The 17,649-nt window shown below is 35.3% G+C and overlaps 1 protein-coding gene across 4 annotated transcripts in view; it reads left to right on the top strand.

Moving 5' to 3' along the window:
* Positions 1-17,649, top strand: part of LOC118202146 (diacylglycerol lipase-beta-like) — a 189,706-nt gene that overhangs the window by 125,653 nt on the left and 46,404 nt on the right. For all 4 annotated transcript variants that reach the window (XM_085810900.1, XM_085810898.1, XM_085810899.1 and 1 more), the window contains exon 5: positions 5,708-5,865. In XM_085810900.1, coding sequence (XP_085667026.1) covers positions 5,708-5,865 — 158 coding nt within the window. The remainder of the gene's footprint in view (positions 1-5,707; positions 5,866-17,649) is intronic.

Below are 17,649 nucleotides of genomic sequence, written 5' to 3'. Positions count from 1 at the left end.
CTGTTGCCATTCAGAAACATGTAAGATATATAAATTTAGGAAGATATATAATATATACTTAATTAATAAACTCGGCTGTATGAAAGCAGTGTGTGGTCGCAGCCGAAATAAAATCTTCCAAGCGCTAGCGTGCTGGAATTTAGTAAAGCCTTAGATGCTTTCAAATTTAATCTGGAAGATGAAAGCTAGAAGTGGCACTGCTGTTGGAAATAAAAAGTTGCAACTCCAGTGCGCCAAATTGCGGCTATTTGTCAAAATATAAGATATTTTTCTTCCACTTTTAATCAACAAGCTTGGCTATTTAGAAGCAATGTGTTGTCTCTGTCAGAAATAAAATACTTTAATTTTCCACGCCTAAGGGTGTTGCCATTCAGTGAAGTCTAAGATATTTAAATTTCAGATTTAATCTGGAAGGTTACTGAGTAACAAACTAAGCGATTTAAAAATAATAAACTCAGTTCTTAGAATATTTTTCTACCTTTTCATATGATGGATTTAAATAAAAATGCATTAAAATCATAATATATCAAATCAGTAGTATTAAATATTTTTATGAAATTACACTATCTGGATTCGCTAATATATATAGAAGCTGGTCGAGCAAACGGCTAGTTTTTAAGGAAATAATATAGTTGGAGAGACATTAGGTATTTTGAAAGCAGGAAAGATGAAAAATGAGCAACCGTCTTCGCCGGAAATCGAAACGCGGACCTCTGGAATACTCGCCCAGCGTGCAGACCACCACACCACGAAGGCATGCCAAGAAGGCGGGAGAAATACCTTATATACTTCCCCTTTTAAAGGGCGACTGGGGTTTTAGGAGACCCAATCGCCAAATCCTGGGTGAGGAGAATCATCATCCAACACCCTTCTAGTTCGGGCGCCAATGTAGAGACATTAGATAATTTGGAAGCAGAAAAGATGAAAAATCATCAGAATTTTGATATATATGATGTAATGCTGCTTTTAAAAATTTTGTGATTTTGCTGTTGAACTGCATGTGGCGCGGGCGCGAAGCGATGTTTAATACAGCTAAAAAGACGCAAAAACTGTGTTAGCAGCAGTGAGTACAAGAGCAGATTTGTAACCTGCGATGCTCAGCGAGAGCAGGGCTTAGTTTCTAAAATTAGAAGCGCCAGAACCCTGTGGAAGGCAATCAGAAAAGACGAAGAAAAAGTAAATAAATAAAATATTTCATTATTAAAATAATAAAATGTTTAAAATTGAATGAAATAGGAAAGTGTAAATAAAAAATAAAATAAAATTCCGGATCTCCTTTTATTTGGGGAGCTCAGCTTGAATTCAAATGTCGTTCAAAATTTAAGAAACAGGGGATGGCTTAGGACTGAATGTAAGCCCTGAATCTACAACAATAATGTAATGTTTCAAGGAATGATAAAATCATTAACATTGTTTTTCTACCGCATTATGAAAGCAAAATGATTAAAACATTACTAATGAGAATAGCTAAAATACTAGAAAGGGTATGAGAGTGAGTGAGTGACGGGGAACGTGAGCATCATTCCTCTACCATTGTGGTTAATCGGTTTAGCGCCACGTCCACCATTCTCTAAAAGAAAGGGTATGAGAGTATGGAAGAAAATTTAAAAAAAAATTAATGTTTAAATTATGTACGAAACAAAATGAGAAGAGCCTAACACATTCTGAACACGATGGCCTGCCGATATAATTCTAGCTGTCGAGCAGAATGTAAACAAAAAAATGGGAAAACAAATTGCCTCCGAATCTGACGGCTGAACAGTAAACTGAGAGTAAAAAGAAAATTCTGTATAAGTGTTACCATTTTCATCGCCATATTTGGTTATATCGTTTCGAAAGATTCTACAGGTGATCTTTTCAGTTGGCAGTCAAAAGCGGCGAACGTGTCTGAGCCATTTGCCTAAGTACTATTTCACTATGCCCATTTCACTCTCTCCCGTTGTGCCAAAACCCCCAAAACAAAGAATACCCGAAAACGGAATCAACGAATACGAAGACATGACTAGCCTGATCATTTCTAGTACTTTCAAGACCAAAAATGTACCAGGTCTCAAACAACCTTTCACTTTATTGCACTTCCTTGAGAATAAAACTTTGATGTGGAGGTTTGTCTTTCCTTGAAAGTCTCAAGCTCCTCTCTTTTTTAAGGCTTACGTATTATTAAAATACAATTTTACGACATCAAAATTTTCTGCTGACATTGTGGCTCAGTTTCATAAATGATACTCTGCAGCTTCTCTTATTTAGGGCTCTGGTGCGCTCCGGTTAGAAGTGAGATTTATCTTAAAAACTGAAACTCCGGAGCCTGCCTTCAATGGGCTGCGTCTAAGCGAGAGCATAAAGAACCTTAACAAACACTCTGGTGCAACGTTAAAATCTGAATCACGCATCAATATGCGTTGTGTTTTAATTTATGGGATAAAAATATTTTATTTTTTCAACTATGTAATCTTAATTGAAATAAAGTATGATAAGCGAAAAAGTGCATTTGAATTACAGTTGATACTTATTTCTTTTACAGGAAAAAAAGACCGTCCAATTATGTAGATTTTTAGAGTATTCAGTTACGTTGTAATGTCAATTACTCCGGTTATTTATAGTTTTACTGTGATTTGATAAATACTGAAAATGAGCAGCGAGTGTAATTTGCATACTGTAACGGGCATGACATCCGTAATACACGAGCACAGGTTAATATCACCTGGAATTATTGTACGCAAATATATTGTTGCTTCCCTTTAGATAAAATAAAAGCCTGCTATACCACGATGATGGATATGTCTTGAATTCAGAGTAAAGAATCCAAAATACATGAAGTCGTGGAAATGTTTTCTGAAGCTTACAGACAATAAAACTAAGTCATTTTAGCATTATGCTGCCACCTAGACGGGATAGTAGTTAGTAATGCAGACTAGACGGGATAGTACCGAATGACTCGGGTTCGAATCTAGGGGAAGGCATGGATGTTTGTAAATGTATAGTATCTTTGCGGCATGGGGATACCCTCGAGTCAAAAGTCCTCTCGAATAGTTTTGTATTAAAAGAAGATGAGTGAAAGACCCTCGGGCCTGTACCCTGGGGTGCTTTCCTTCAAAATTGGTGCTGATCTGGCCAAAAGAATTTTGTTACCTCATGGTGTTCAAGGCTGATGCGAATGACGCACGTAATCTTGCCACAGTAAAATTCGTGGCGTTATTCTGATTAGGTCAGATAATTGAGATTAGCCACAAAAATAGCATTATGCTAAAAACAAATATCATTATAATGATTCTTTGATTTAGAAAATAATTTTATGAAAGCACTTGACCTTTTTTTAAAAGGTACGCGTACTGAACTGTAAGAAAGGAAATTTCTTAATTTCTGAATTTTCCGCTTTTTATTTGTTAGGAAGCTTTTTCTGAAACTACAGCCTAACAGTAAATATCCCAGGGGCTGAACTACATACCATGATTGAGTAACTCTGTTACTTTATTTTATATTTGGGTCTGATCATTAGACTTCTTTAATCGGCTTCAGAATTTTTCGGTTGGGCTTAGAACATGGCTTGGCTATTCTTGAAACGCATTATCATTTTCTCAAAATGCACTTCTTGTACTGAATACATACATGATAAGCCGCAGAGTGCTGCTAATCATGAATGTTTTTATTATATCAGGAAAAATCAGGAACAGACAGTATTGATTCTGATTTTATAGTTCATTCATGTATACAGCACTGTTTAAAATGCCTTGATTATCTCAAACTGTTTTTCTGTCGTATATCCTTACAGCATTTACTACAGACAGCCAGTTTCATGTCATAAGGCAACTTCGTGGCCAGGTGGGCTGGCTGCTTGCTCCTCTATTCTTATAGCATGAAAAATAATTACTATGAAGAACTAAATAAATGCTTCATAGCGAATGTTTTGTATTTAAGCAATAAATCATCTCTAATTCTTCTTATATGATTCATTCCATCACTGTCAAATGTGAATGTTCCATTTAGTTACTCCGAATAATTTTATTCCGTTGTTCTTCTTTGGATTTAATGTGATTTTAGCCTATAGTAATTTTTTTGACCTTTTATATATTTAATAAATAAACTTAAGAAAAAGATTTATTTATGTATTTTTTTAAATTTCGGCATTTAAGCGAAAATGCCAAAGTCTACATCTAACAACCCTGTCAGCTTCATTTAAACCATAGTCGCGAAAATAATTCCTCTCGGCTCACATCATTTCCATGACTCAAATAGTTTTTTAATTGTCCAGCATTTTATTTTGGAACTTTCTTAACCTTATAAATTTAATTTTAAGTAACCGAATTTACTTATACTTACTTCCACGGCTTAGAAATTCCTTCATCAGCTATATTTCTACGTACTTTCCTCATAATTTCGTTATAAACTTACTTAATAAGTTTACAATAAAAAGAAAATGCACGCAAATTATCAACCAACTTATTGGCTGTCGATTATTTAAAAAAGCTGTTTTATTATTTATTCTTAAAGCAAATGATGCGAACTTTATTGGATCTATTTTATGGTATCGCAGTATCTAACCGACTCTCAATTTCGAATAAAAAATCTCCTGTCTTTATATAAGGCAGTGTTGTTATCCTTCTACATCGTTTAACTGTATTACTTTAAATAATAAAGATAATTCTTTAGGGTCAGCTGCATTATATTTTGTATAAAAATTGTTTTCCAATGATGCGCAATTTCGTAGAATTTTCTTTCAAAGTAATAAAGTTATAAGGTATTTCTCCCGCCTTCCTAGCGTGCCTTCGTGGTGTAGTGGTCAGCACACTGGGCCGGTATTCCAGAGGTCTGTAGTTCGATTCCCGGCGAAGGCGTTTGCTCATTTTTCATATTGCCTGCTTCCAATTAACCTAATGTCTCTACAAAGTTATAAGCAGTTGAATTTTAAAAACGCACATTTTCCATTAAATTTCTATAATTTTGATAACTAAAGTATATCATGTTTACGTAAAATACTGGGTCTGAAATATGTAGGCCAGAAAAGTATCAGTCTGATGATTATTATGCCAAGAGATGCAAGATACTGTCCATTGTCCGGCAATCATTCCTACCCAACGTTCCCGATTAAAATCCAAGTAATGTACAACCTGGAAATAGCTTTGCCTTCAAAATTCAAACTCTTGGAACTTAAAATGCTGCTCCATTGCATACATTCGCTTCTGAAAGTAAGAAAAATTAAATTGACTGTTATGTTGTCTCAAATTATGGCAAATGAAACATGTTAAATGTACCCCAAACAATCCCTTTGTCGAAAATGTAGTTTATTTATCACATTTTTGGTGGCATGGCATATGGGACCTAATGAAGACTAGCTTTTCTAAGGATTTGTATTGTCTTATTTTGAATTCGTAAAAATCTGTATTTGGGACATATGTTGGTAATGATTTCGTGTCCATTATTTAAAATGTTTATGAATAAAATGATTAGATTTAAGAAGTTTTATTTTTTTACCATAATATTAATTTTCCAGCACCTACATTTATCTATCTACTTATCTATATAAATAAGGTATGCGTGTATGTATATAGATAAATAAATAGATAGCTAGATATAAACAGGGAATATTGGGCGGATATATGTGTGTGTGTATGTACATAATATACATTATACATTTATATACACCCACACTTTGTGAGTAAGTATGTTTACATATTGGCGTATAATGAAAAAATTTTCTTTTGTTTGTTAGGCGACTACCATTTTTCAATGGATTGCCACTTTTGTGCGAGCTGGAATGATGATCGTCTTTTACGATTGGAAAACTCCCAAAAATGCGAAAGCGAGAACAGAGAAAGAATATTTCACTGCATCTGTTCGAACAGGCACATTCAAGCGCTGGCATCTGAGGTACGTTATTTTCCACTTTCATTTTAAAAAGGATATTCTTATTAAATAGTTGTATATTCTCAATTTTAACTACAATGAAAGATTTTTCTCAATCACAGCAAATAATCTATTCTAACAAAGCACTTATTATGTACATAAACATATAATACTTGAATTTGAGAATGCAGTATCTCATTGTGATTATAGCTAAAGTTCTGACTTCAAAACTCTGTAAAGTATGAACCACTGGCCAGATTGACCTGAAATTCAATCTGAATATTTGCGAAGCAGTGAAAATTTATATATGGAAGGAAGGAACTTTTATAAGGCTCCTATAGATGGTGCTGTTCCAGTTTAATACAGAAGTTTTGTTATCCGAAGGGAGACAATAAACTATGGAAAAATAACAATTCGACTAACAATACATGATTCAAGAACTCATTGAAACATTACAAAAATAAGGCCACGAAACATCCAAGTGGCCACTGTGGTCATAAGAAATGTTTAATTTTCCGTCTGCTGTATTCTGCTGCGAGTTGAAAGCACAAAACAGCGCATTCGACAATAGGTCGGAGTGTATCAGGGTGATGCTGTTAAGGTAGAGTATTTTCTCGTGGACATTTTTAGTGATGAGACATAAATGACTGAAGAGTCCTTTTTAGTCATGAGAATAAGTCGTTTTCTACGAATTATTGGTGGATTATTGTTATCGGTGGACTTTTTTAATGTTTGTACAATAAGGTCGGGTACACATGAGCGCTAGGTCGACGCCCGTACATTTCAACGTGAAAACAGGAATTGTAAAAAGGCATTCCTATGAATGCGCTTTGCTAACTCTGTTATGCTGCGACGAACGTAGGATTAAATACCGGAGCTTCCAGTTATACATTGACATAAATCTGGGAAGATGAGCGTTCTGTACACCCGACAATTTCACCAAGCGCACGCTGCTCGTACGTTGTCCACAAGTACGTCCGCATAATTGAACTTCATTGCTAGGAGCATCGATGGAGCGATCGTGTGTTCGCAGCCTAATCTAACTTTTTTTACAGTAAATTCCTAAGGATATACAATAATAAAATAGAAGGTGATGGTGAAGAATCGTGTGCAGATATTTTGTCGGATTGCGGGGATGAGGTTATCGATTGATGATTCCAGTGATGACGATATTATGCATTATTGCATTATCTTAGGATTACTATCCGATGAAGAATTTCAAGCAGTTCTGATTTAAGGCTGATTTCGGATGATTTTCATTCTAAAGGAGAATGGGTAGTCAGTAAACACTCCCCCCCTACCCCCCCCCCGTTCTTGGAAGAAATTTTAGGTCGCTGAGAAATAAACACAGAAAACGCTCCGAATAGTGTAGCGCACGCTATAGTTTGATTTAATTTTAATGACGATGATTTTTTTTAGATTTCTTGTAGAGTAGTCAAATTAATATTATTACCAAAATATTGATAAATTCACAACTTCCTAGAAAGCCCTCAAATGGAAAGACATTACAATACAAGACATGAAGAAAACTATGGGGCTTATTCTTCTTTTGAGACAAGTGCGTAAGACGAAGCAGATTTCGTATATTGTAGAAGACCTGGCACTATAGCTAAACTGTGCAGAAGTAATTTGATTGCAAAAGATCACCAGTTTTGGTGGAAAAACACCTGCGCAAGATGTGTTAATTATTTTGTGGCATAAATATACTACAGCTTGTAAATTTTAAAAGTGCTTAAATATATTACAAAAAAGAAATGCTGAGAGCGAAATTACAAAAACGTAAGTTCTTGTAGGGAGGCAAACCTTGTGTTCTTTATCTTACTCAGCATTAACCAGAGAAAAAAAAAATCATGCATTTCTCAAGTAAATTATAAGCAGCAGAATGTTAAAATTTCTCAATTAGAACTTATTGGTTTGTTGAATAAAGAAGGTGAAGACAAAGAACACTAAAGTTTTCTATCTTGAAAGACGGACGGCTTCGTTGGGAGCTTTCTAATAGAAACATTCTCGTTTTAACATTGTGCGCGGTGGTGGAAGAGGGAAGTCGCAGAAACTTTAGGCAGCCAATCCAGTCTCGTAGATTTCAAAATAGGCTAGTGTGTAAAACTTAAAATCTTAAGTAACTTTTCTGATTTGGGCTGTAATTCCACAAAAGATCAACTGGGGGTCATGAAATTCATTTTACAGAGGCACAATGAAGTACTTAAAGGATGAGTAAAGTATAGTGGCAAAAAAATGAATAGGATGTATACAGTACGGAGAAACTGCGCCAAACATGTCCTATCTCTTTCCACATCAAGTGGCACCGAGAATCGTTTGCCAGAATGAAACGATTGTCATCGGTAAAGAGAACGTGACTCCATTGTTTAGGTATTCAATCTTTATGCTCTCTACACTACTGTAAATGGTATCGCCGTTGGGCTACTGTCAATGGTCTGATGCGTTCAGGACGGCTGGTGAACATACCAACTTTATGAAGTCGTCTGGCTACATTAGACAGGGATACTTACTGGCGGTTGCCATGCGCAACTCCTGAGCAATGTTATTCACTATTTGTTTTCTATCTCTTTTCGTTCATAAGGCGATATATCGGTCATTAGTCATCGTTTTTCTCCTTGGCCAACTACCACTAAGTTTTCATGCACTTGTATGTATCGGCTTTCTAAGCATGTGAAACAAGACTTTATCAGTTCAAACTCTTAGGCGACAGACATCAAATTGTATCCCACATGAAGTTTGCCAATCATTTTACCACGTATAAAAAAAGGCGTTCCATTGTTCTCCTATGGCTATACTGCACGTGCAATTTCACTTTCACTTACAGAAGAATGCCTAAAAACGCGCCCTCCTTTCTTCTTTTTAAATTGCCCTAAACTTCGCACACGGACTCCTCGCGTTTTGCAGACTCTGACGCACCCCCTTTGACACCATGGTGATGATATCTGAATATACACCAGCTTTCCGTCGAGTTGGCTTTTTTTTTTATTGTACTCACCGCAAAATGATGTCTTCAACAATTTTATGGACATATGTTAAGTGATAAGTGATAAGTGACGGTGGACGTGGGCACTGTCCCTTTGCCGTAAAGATTAATCAGTACAGCACCACGTCCACCCTTATCTAAAGTTGGCTAGAGATTGCATATAGGTACATATAGAACATAATAATTATTCCTGTAATTACGAAAATGAACTTGGGAGAGCTTTCATGCAGGGCTAGTACATATGCACTACAGAAGGCGTGTGCAGAAGGCGGTTGCAACTAAATTACTTCAGTGCACTTATAAATAGTGCTGTGCATATACATATTTACATAATTATGACATTGCATGTCATATAGACACTATGCGATACGGCATTGACATTATATATGAGATATGAGATAATAGTGGTATTACATTACCATTATTGACATTACATTTACGAATTACATTATGCAGATTCAACTCTGTAAATACATTGTCAGGAGCAACATTGCATATAGAACACATTTATAACACTATATTTGCTCTTGCTTTTATGTGATTGAGTTTCAGGATGGCGTACAGGCAGACCTGATATATAGACATTATAGGTGCTCAAGGCAGAGGTCCTGCTGTACCTGTGAGATTTTTGTACAGGCACATAGATACTTATTTATGACAGTGTTTGCATATAATGCGGTACTGTAAGTATTTTCTATATTATGTTACGTAATTCGATACAACATTGCATATGACTTTACATTACTATTCAGAAATGACGTTACACTTGCGTTACGTGGTATTACATTTACAGTTTGTGCAGCGTTCGGATTCAGCAGTGTTTTTATTATGTCCAACGTGACATTAGATTTTGATACATATTGAGCAATATAATTGCTCTGGCAGTTATGCAAATGAGGTTAGGATGTCTGACATGGCGGGGCATGTGAGTATACATTTCTACTGTTCATAGGAGCATCTTGCTATGTCACTGCGGTATGCGCAGACTGTACTGTACATATGCTTTTGCATACATATTCTAAGATATTGTCCTTTGACTGTTCAGTACATCCGATGCGACATTTACATTTAAATACACGTATTTAAAGCAGTTAGTTTGTGCAGCCACTTATGGGGATGGGCATTGGGTAGCATTACACTTGCAATTCAGGTCTAGGCAGAGCCTGAAGTCAGCTGGGTACTTTCTTTTTCAGACACGTCATCCATATTAATATTCACTGTTAAATTAGTGGAGATATTCGCGCATACTTGCTGATGTGCATGAACTATTTTATATAATGGTTTTTAAGTTATTTACATTGCTTGAATTTTGATTAGTACTGCTATCTGTCTGTTTATCTCGTAACATTCTTCGATTACATAACGCAGTTTTGCAGTACGTCTGATATGTTTCAAAGCTTGAGGTTCTAACTCTGTTTATGAAGTAATTTCAATGATGGTGCACTGAAAGTTGGTTTTCGTTGAATGATATCAGATTTCAAGAGTAATAGAGTATTTTATTACGCTGAATGTATTACCATGATAAAATGAAGTCACTTATCAATGTATTGTGAAACAGCGTTTTCTTAATCTTCGTTCACTCATGACTCATTTTGATCAGACTTCCTGTATTCTATTTTCGCAAGCCTGGATATGAGTAAAAGCTTAATTTGGCAAAAAATTGTCTTGATAAATAAAAAAAATTGCATTGTAAGGGCTTCGGTGTGTAAAAATAAAAAAAGGCCATTAAAAAATAAATAAACTTGTACTCAACTAATATTTTAAAATTTGGTTCGTATAGTTTTAGTTTCGTATTCGTTCTTCTTTCAGGCTGCGTTTTGGATTCAATAGCTTTCTAGAGCGGCTATTAAGGCTTTTATTCCTTGCAACTCCGCAAATATATATTAGTACGAAACAGCAATTTTTAATTTGTGAGCCTCCTTCCTTTACTTATACGAAAGTATCAAAAGGGTAATTAAAAAATTTTCCGACTTGACTACTATATTTTTTGGTATCATCTCCACAGGAACAGCAGTAAAGTTTTAGAGATCAGGTATGCTTGTGGGCTTAACAATTATTTTTTATGGTTAACTAAAATATGAAAGACAGTATGTAACGAAATGAAAGCACTGCAAAATTTAAGAACCGATCGTTTTAGAAGCTGTGTAGTACCAAATCACTTAACCCTCATTTAAAATATACCAAATTGGAGTATTTGGATTTTCCCCAAGCACGCTAAGGATATGGGGTTTTTAAAAAAAGTAGCTTTAAATCATGTTAACATGTAAGAAAAGCACTAAAACCTCCCATTCGGCTACTGGGATCCGAATCCGAGTCGAATTGCTAGTGCTCAGCGCTCTTATCACATGGCCACTAACCTTCAGGTTAGACTAATGAGTCTGACTTAAAGCACTGAGCACAAGTAATTTGTATTGTTAGTGCTGTCTTTCTCTAAACCCTGAAGCATGTCTGAATTATTCGTGCAAATAGATCTGAAGGTCTTGGACGAGCTCGGTTATTTTATTTGCGAGCTACTTTCTTCCATTGATGTCCATGACCAGGAATCCAAATATGTCAAACCAGTACAAAATTTCCTTACTAAATAGGAAATATGCGTATGATCCGTTCTGCAAGATCTTAAAGTTTTTATATTTTTCATTGTTAGCTACATATTTTGAAGAAATAGAGAATAAAGGAATGAATAAAGTAAATCTTTTAACTGTCGGAGAAATAATAAAATTTTTAATACGGTAAATTTACTTAACAACCAAAGCGTAAATTGAAATCTGTTCATATTCATCCTCTCTGCTTTTTAACCTTATTGAACGAGTATATTTATTACAGCAGACAGTCGTGCTTTCCGAATTTGCTTAATATCCTGGTGAATGACTAATATGCAAAGGAAACTAATCCGGAGTGCTTATAATTAGATAATTTTTTTCTTTCTTCAAAGTTACTAGCAATTACAAGTATTTTGCATAAGCTCAACCAGTTGCTGAGTGCCTGATGTTTCAAAACACTGGTAATTTCATTTGTGATTCATACCCGGATCGTGATGTTGGATGATTATGTGCAATGTTTCCTAGATTTTCCTCATAGGGTCGCAAATATGAGCCATTATCACTTAAAAGTTTTGCCATTAGAACATCTTTCCTTAGGCAGATAGTTCTTGCAGGCTTTGATGAGACTAAATAACCAATAATTACGTAACAAGAGAATAATTATTTAGAAATAAAATGCTTTTATAATTAAGGCAAAATAAAGACTAATTATTACTTCATTTCCAGCTAGTTAGCAACAGACGCTTTTTGTGTGTGTCTTTTCTCTTTATAAATTTCTTTTACGTAATATCTTCGAAGCTAGCGAACTTGGAAAAATTGTTTGACATCCCGTAAAGCTAAGGCTTTTTGAATGACAAGCTCTTTCCTTGTTTGTGTGTCTTATTTTTCTAGAAAAATTAAAAGTAGAATTTATATTTAATTTAGCAATAGAAAACAGTTTTAACAAAATTTACAATTATTCTTGTGTATTCTTGTGTAGCAATAGAAAACAATTTTAACTAAATTTACAATTATTCTTGTGTATTTATAGAGCAGTAATCAGGCGAATATACGACGCATGCTTTGTTTGACGTAAAATTACGTCTATCTGAAAATAATACTACAGTGCTCATGGGAACATATCAATTATAAGTTTGTTTAGGAGTATTTTCTACATGAATTTATCTAGTTATGAAATTCTTGATGTTTAATACATGATCCAATAAAGAGCGAAGAATGAAGTCCCAAAGTTAGATAACACAATAACATAAAAACATTATTACTTAATGTATCAACAAAGGAGATAAAGTGAAGAAAGTTTGCGTAACATTGAAAGAATAAATCTGATTAGAGAGCATTGTTTTTCTTGTCAGCTCAAGAACCCTTAAGGTTATCAAATGTTGTGTTATATGTCATGTTAGACAACTTTGTTGTCGAATTTAAATTCGTCGTTCCATTACTTTCAATACCAAACAAAATAAACTTGTAAATATTATGTGAATAATCTGCGTACCCTACTGATACAGTATTTTGCATTTTTTCGTAATTTTAACCGTAACTGTGTGAAAGTCTTTCATTTAGAATGTTGCGTCGTGCAAATTAAACTGCATATTTAATTTTCCAAATAATACCGATCTGTCATTACAAAGCTATGAAAGTTATTTTGACTAACGAACTGCAAACTCGGGAAAAAAAAAAAAAAAAAAAAAAACCCGAAATTCCATTCGAGGATCAAATGAATTTCACTGGAATTCAAAAATTGGATGTGCAAGGTTTAGTGCTGTTGCTGAATGCAAAAATGTTATTAATGTGCATCGCTTTAAAAATTAAAATGCGCTTGTTTAAGTATAGGATAAGAACTCAGTTCGCTAACTGCTTGTTTTCGTATGCTTTTTAAACGAAAGATTGTCAAAAAAATTACTTAATTGTATATTTCCTTTTTAAAAATACCAAAGTATTATTGAAAATATTTAATAATCCATCAAATAAAGCTGATGGGAAGAAACGTATAGATAATAGTATTAAAAAAAACCTATGTTTTTTTAATACTATTTATTATCCATACGTTTAGTCGGTTATGTATTGTTGCAGAAATATACTGTTATATCATAAGGCTTCATTTTTGATTGAATTGTATAGCTAGAAAGAATTAAAGCGTAAATGCATATTACATTCTTATATGTTTTTATTAGTTATAAATAAAATGACGTAGATACAGGTATCAAAAACTGTTATCAAGGATATGCCTATTATTTTTTAAAAATTCATTTCTCTCTTATATAAGGAAAGTATAAATAAAAATCCAGAGATTAATGAAAGGCTTTTTGTTGCGCAGTTTGTTAGCAGCCTCTCTTTAACGTGGATTTAATTTTAGACCAGGGGAGACATTTTTTGTCATGAAATGAGCAAAATAAAAATAATAAAAGAAATGATAAATAGCATATAATGTGAAAATATGCCTTAATTATTGTTATACATGAAAAAGGTTCTAAAATAATTTTGTCAAATAGAGCGGCCTGTGAATCGGAGTTCGTGTTTTGTCAGTACAGTTCGGCCCATCGACTGCTATTTAAGATTTTAAAAAATTCGGACGTTTAAAAATAAAAATTTAATTTTCAGAAAAAAAAAGGGGGAATCGCGCAGAAATCATACGGCTTAGACCTTTCTGGCCACGTCAAACTGAGTACTTCTAATGAAAATGTGACAGTTTCACTGAACACCAAAATTTTGCTAAATTTTCATTTCTCTATTTAAGTTCTTAAGTACAGAAACGTGAGGGTTTTCCCACATTGACAATTTAAGTCTTATAATTACTTGAAATTAAATACCAATTAACACAGAATCAAATTTAAGAATTCATTGAAAAGGCAAGGAGCAAATATTTTGGTAGACAAAACAATATGGTTTCCTTCAGTCGGTTATGCGCTGATGATCCACTGCTTCTTGCATAATTCCATGTTGAGATTGCGTCTTTACATTTTTATTAAGAATTCGTCTTCTCGGTTGGAAGTTTTCTTATTGAAGGACTTCTGTAAGTTAGATGAAGACTCTGTGTCTTAACGAAGAACATATGTACTTTAATTAATATATTTTATATCAAATATACAAAGAAGTGTTTTTTTTTATTTTTAGTGATTACTCTCATCGCGACCACCTCCTGTACATGATTATCACTGAAAGTAATCAGTATTTCTTATCATATGAACAAGTGTTTATATTTAACGTCTGCTCTCCTAGACGATTAACTCTACTCTTATTTTCTTTGGTCGGTCTTGCATTTGTTATTGTTACCCAAGTAATTAACCCGCTTATTAGATATCCTTTACATGTTCTTGTGTTTTGTATTTTTTATACGTTTTTTTTTTTTTTCCTGTTATGCGAGCCTATCAGCGGCCGAGCGATAAAGTCGCTGAACGGTAATAGTTTCGTCCGATTTCCGGCGAACGGGCTGGCTGCATGGCCGTTTTCGTGGTTTTTCCCATGTGTAACGTGTATACGAGCCAGTTTGCCTTAGAAAGTCCTGCACCAAGGCATCCCCCCCAATCAATTAAACCAAACTAAACTTTTATGTTGCGCATTTTGGTTATTATTTGGCTGCTATAAGTAAAACTGAGTAGTAGCTTCTAGCTTTTTGAAAGGGGGGAGAGGAACTTACTAAATGTCTTCATTAGAAAGTGTGAAGACCCTCCTTGGTGGAGAGGAAAATTTTTCCGTGCAGTTTACTTTACGAGGTCGTTAAATTCCTCTAGTAGATGGATCCTTGTCCCGTTTCTGCCGTGCACTCGGACGATATTACTCCACGGAAGACAAAAATTGTATTTAACCATGATCGGTTGTTTTAGAGAGGATTCGTTGTAACATATATTTTAATGGCCGGGCGCTTTGTTTAATAGCCATTAGCCTTGCACCACTAGAAGAACTGAAAGTAGTAGCCATTTCATTATAAAAGCATCTAATAGGTGGCCACCTTTGCCTCCTATGAAGGGACAGACAGTTACATGCCTTCTCCGGGATTCAGAACCAGGCCCATGGCTACGGCAATCAGGGCCAGTAACCACTATACCGGCTGAACGGCTCATTATAATGTATTAAGCCTTTACGTTACTATAACACTCCTGGGATGCGGGTTGCATGCAAATTTTTAGTGGCTTTTCATACGAAAAGGCACTCTAAAATTAGCCTTAATATAGTTTTACTGATATAAACTTATAGAATTGAAAATACACTCATGTCCATAAATTAAGGATAATTCGGAGTCATGCGGAAATCGAACTCTAAAATAAATATATCACCCGTAAAATCACTACACACATCTTCAAGAATCATATGCAAATTTCAGGAAGTAACCAGATGACACCGATGGTACGTCACAATGACGAGAGTGTAAGAGAGTGATATATAAGAAATACAGGCAAAGAAGTAAAATTGTTCGCAGGCGCTTTATAAGCATTTCAGTGCAATAACCGAATATTTATGACACAAAGGACGTATTTGGATGATTTTTTACGTGGTAGAATTATCGACCGTCTGAAATGTGGGCGTACCCAACTGGAAGTATCAGATGAACTTGGAATTGCCCAGAGTGTCATCTCCAGGCTTTAGCAACGATTCCAAGATGATGGTAATGTAAGTAGACGTTAGAGAACAGGTCGTCCCAGAGTTACAACGCCAAATGAGGATCGGTATTTGGCAGTTACTGCCAAAAGAAACAAGCGGAGCACAGTCTCAGACCTGTCTCGTCAGCTCTCTTCAGCCACTGGTACGACAATTTCAGGGCAAACCGTGTACAGACGCTTGGGGCAGATTGGTCTATATGCTCGTAGACCTGTCAGATGCGTTCCACTTACTGCAACTCACTGTCACCTGCGGTTAGCCTGGAGTAGAGAGCATGCATTGTGGACACCGCAACAGTGGGCTTGTGTGATGTTTTCCGACGAGTCCAGGTTTAGCTTGCAGTCTGTTTCTCGCCGGACTTTCATGTGGAGAGCTCCAGGTACCCGATACCACCAAGAAAACATCATTGAACGACATCGTTACGGTGGTGCATGATTGCTCGTTTGGGATGGAATTATTCTGGGTTCCAGAACTGACCTGCATCTTCAAATTTGGAACCATGACAAGCCAAATCTATCGGGACGTCATTCTGGAACAACATGTACGTTTGCTTCAGGGCGCCATGGGCGAACAATTTGAGTTTATGGTGACAACGCCCGTCCTCCCCGTGCAAACATCGTAAGCGAATGCTTTCAATCGGAGGATATCACCCGTATGGACTGGCCAGCATTCTCACCGGACTTGAATCCAGTAGAGCACGTGTGAGACATGCTTGGCCGACGAGTTGCAGCCCGTCAACCTCCTCCTACATGTCTACCGGAACTTCGGAGGGCATTGCTTTTGGAGTGGTGTAATATTCCCCAAGATGAGATCGATAATTTGATAATCAGCATGCCTAGGCGTTGTACGGACTGTATTGCATCGTCTGGGAGACATACAATGTATTAACAATCATACCAACCATGTAATATTGGTTTTTTGTAAATAGGTCTTTTTTGTAATTTGCTCCAGGGAGAAAAAATCGCTAATTTTTTTAATAACATCAAACGTATAGCATCTTTTTTTGCTCTTTACCTTTTGTTTAATAAATAAGCTTTACAAATAAGTCAAATTTGTTTTGCTTCTAACTCTTCCTTTGCCTGATTTTGCATTATCCTTAATTTATGGTCATGAGTGTAATTCGTAATACTATACCAATGTAATTTCTTCCGCGTTCAGTGAAAATATTTCAATTTTTAATAAAGCAGATTTAGCAAAGAAATCACCGTGCCCAATTTCGGAATTACTGATTAACTGTCTTTTGTTTTTATGATTTTCCCTGTGTATAGTATAAATACGAGTCAGATCGGAAAGTCTTCTACGAAGGTATCTCTTCCCTTAGGCCGACTGTCCTCGTGTTCTTTGCTATAATCAATTAAATATACAAATGAATTAACTTTAATGACTCATTTCTTTTCTTTCTTCTTAGAGAGTGTTTTCTTGAGGTATAGCTCATAAATCTGCTGCTTGTTAGTAAAGTAAGTGTATGCGCAATTTTAATTATCCAAGAGTCCTTAACACTGCTTCTTCAACCTCCTATATGTACTTCTTTCTCATTCAGTTTACGGAAGAATAGTCGTTTTGCCTGTTGTTTGCGCATGTCATATTTTCTAACAATTCCATAAGTCAAAGCGGACCGATTCTTAGGAAAAAAAGTGTAATATATCCTAATATATCCGGAATACAACCGTTTATTTTGTGATTTTGACATTT

This window comes from Stegodyphus dumicola, chromosome 2 (genome assembly GCF_044657685.1).
Source record: "Stegodyphus dumicola isolate Sdum_Otavi_A_Nest chromosome 2, ASM4465768v1".
Taxonomy (NCBI): domain Eukaryota; kingdom Metazoa; phylum Arthropoda; class Arachnida; order Araneae; family Eresidae; genus Stegodyphus; species Stegodyphus dumicola.
The sequence above is the reverse complement of the archived record's forward strand: the minus strand, read 5'-3'. Positions and strand labels throughout refer to the sequence as shown.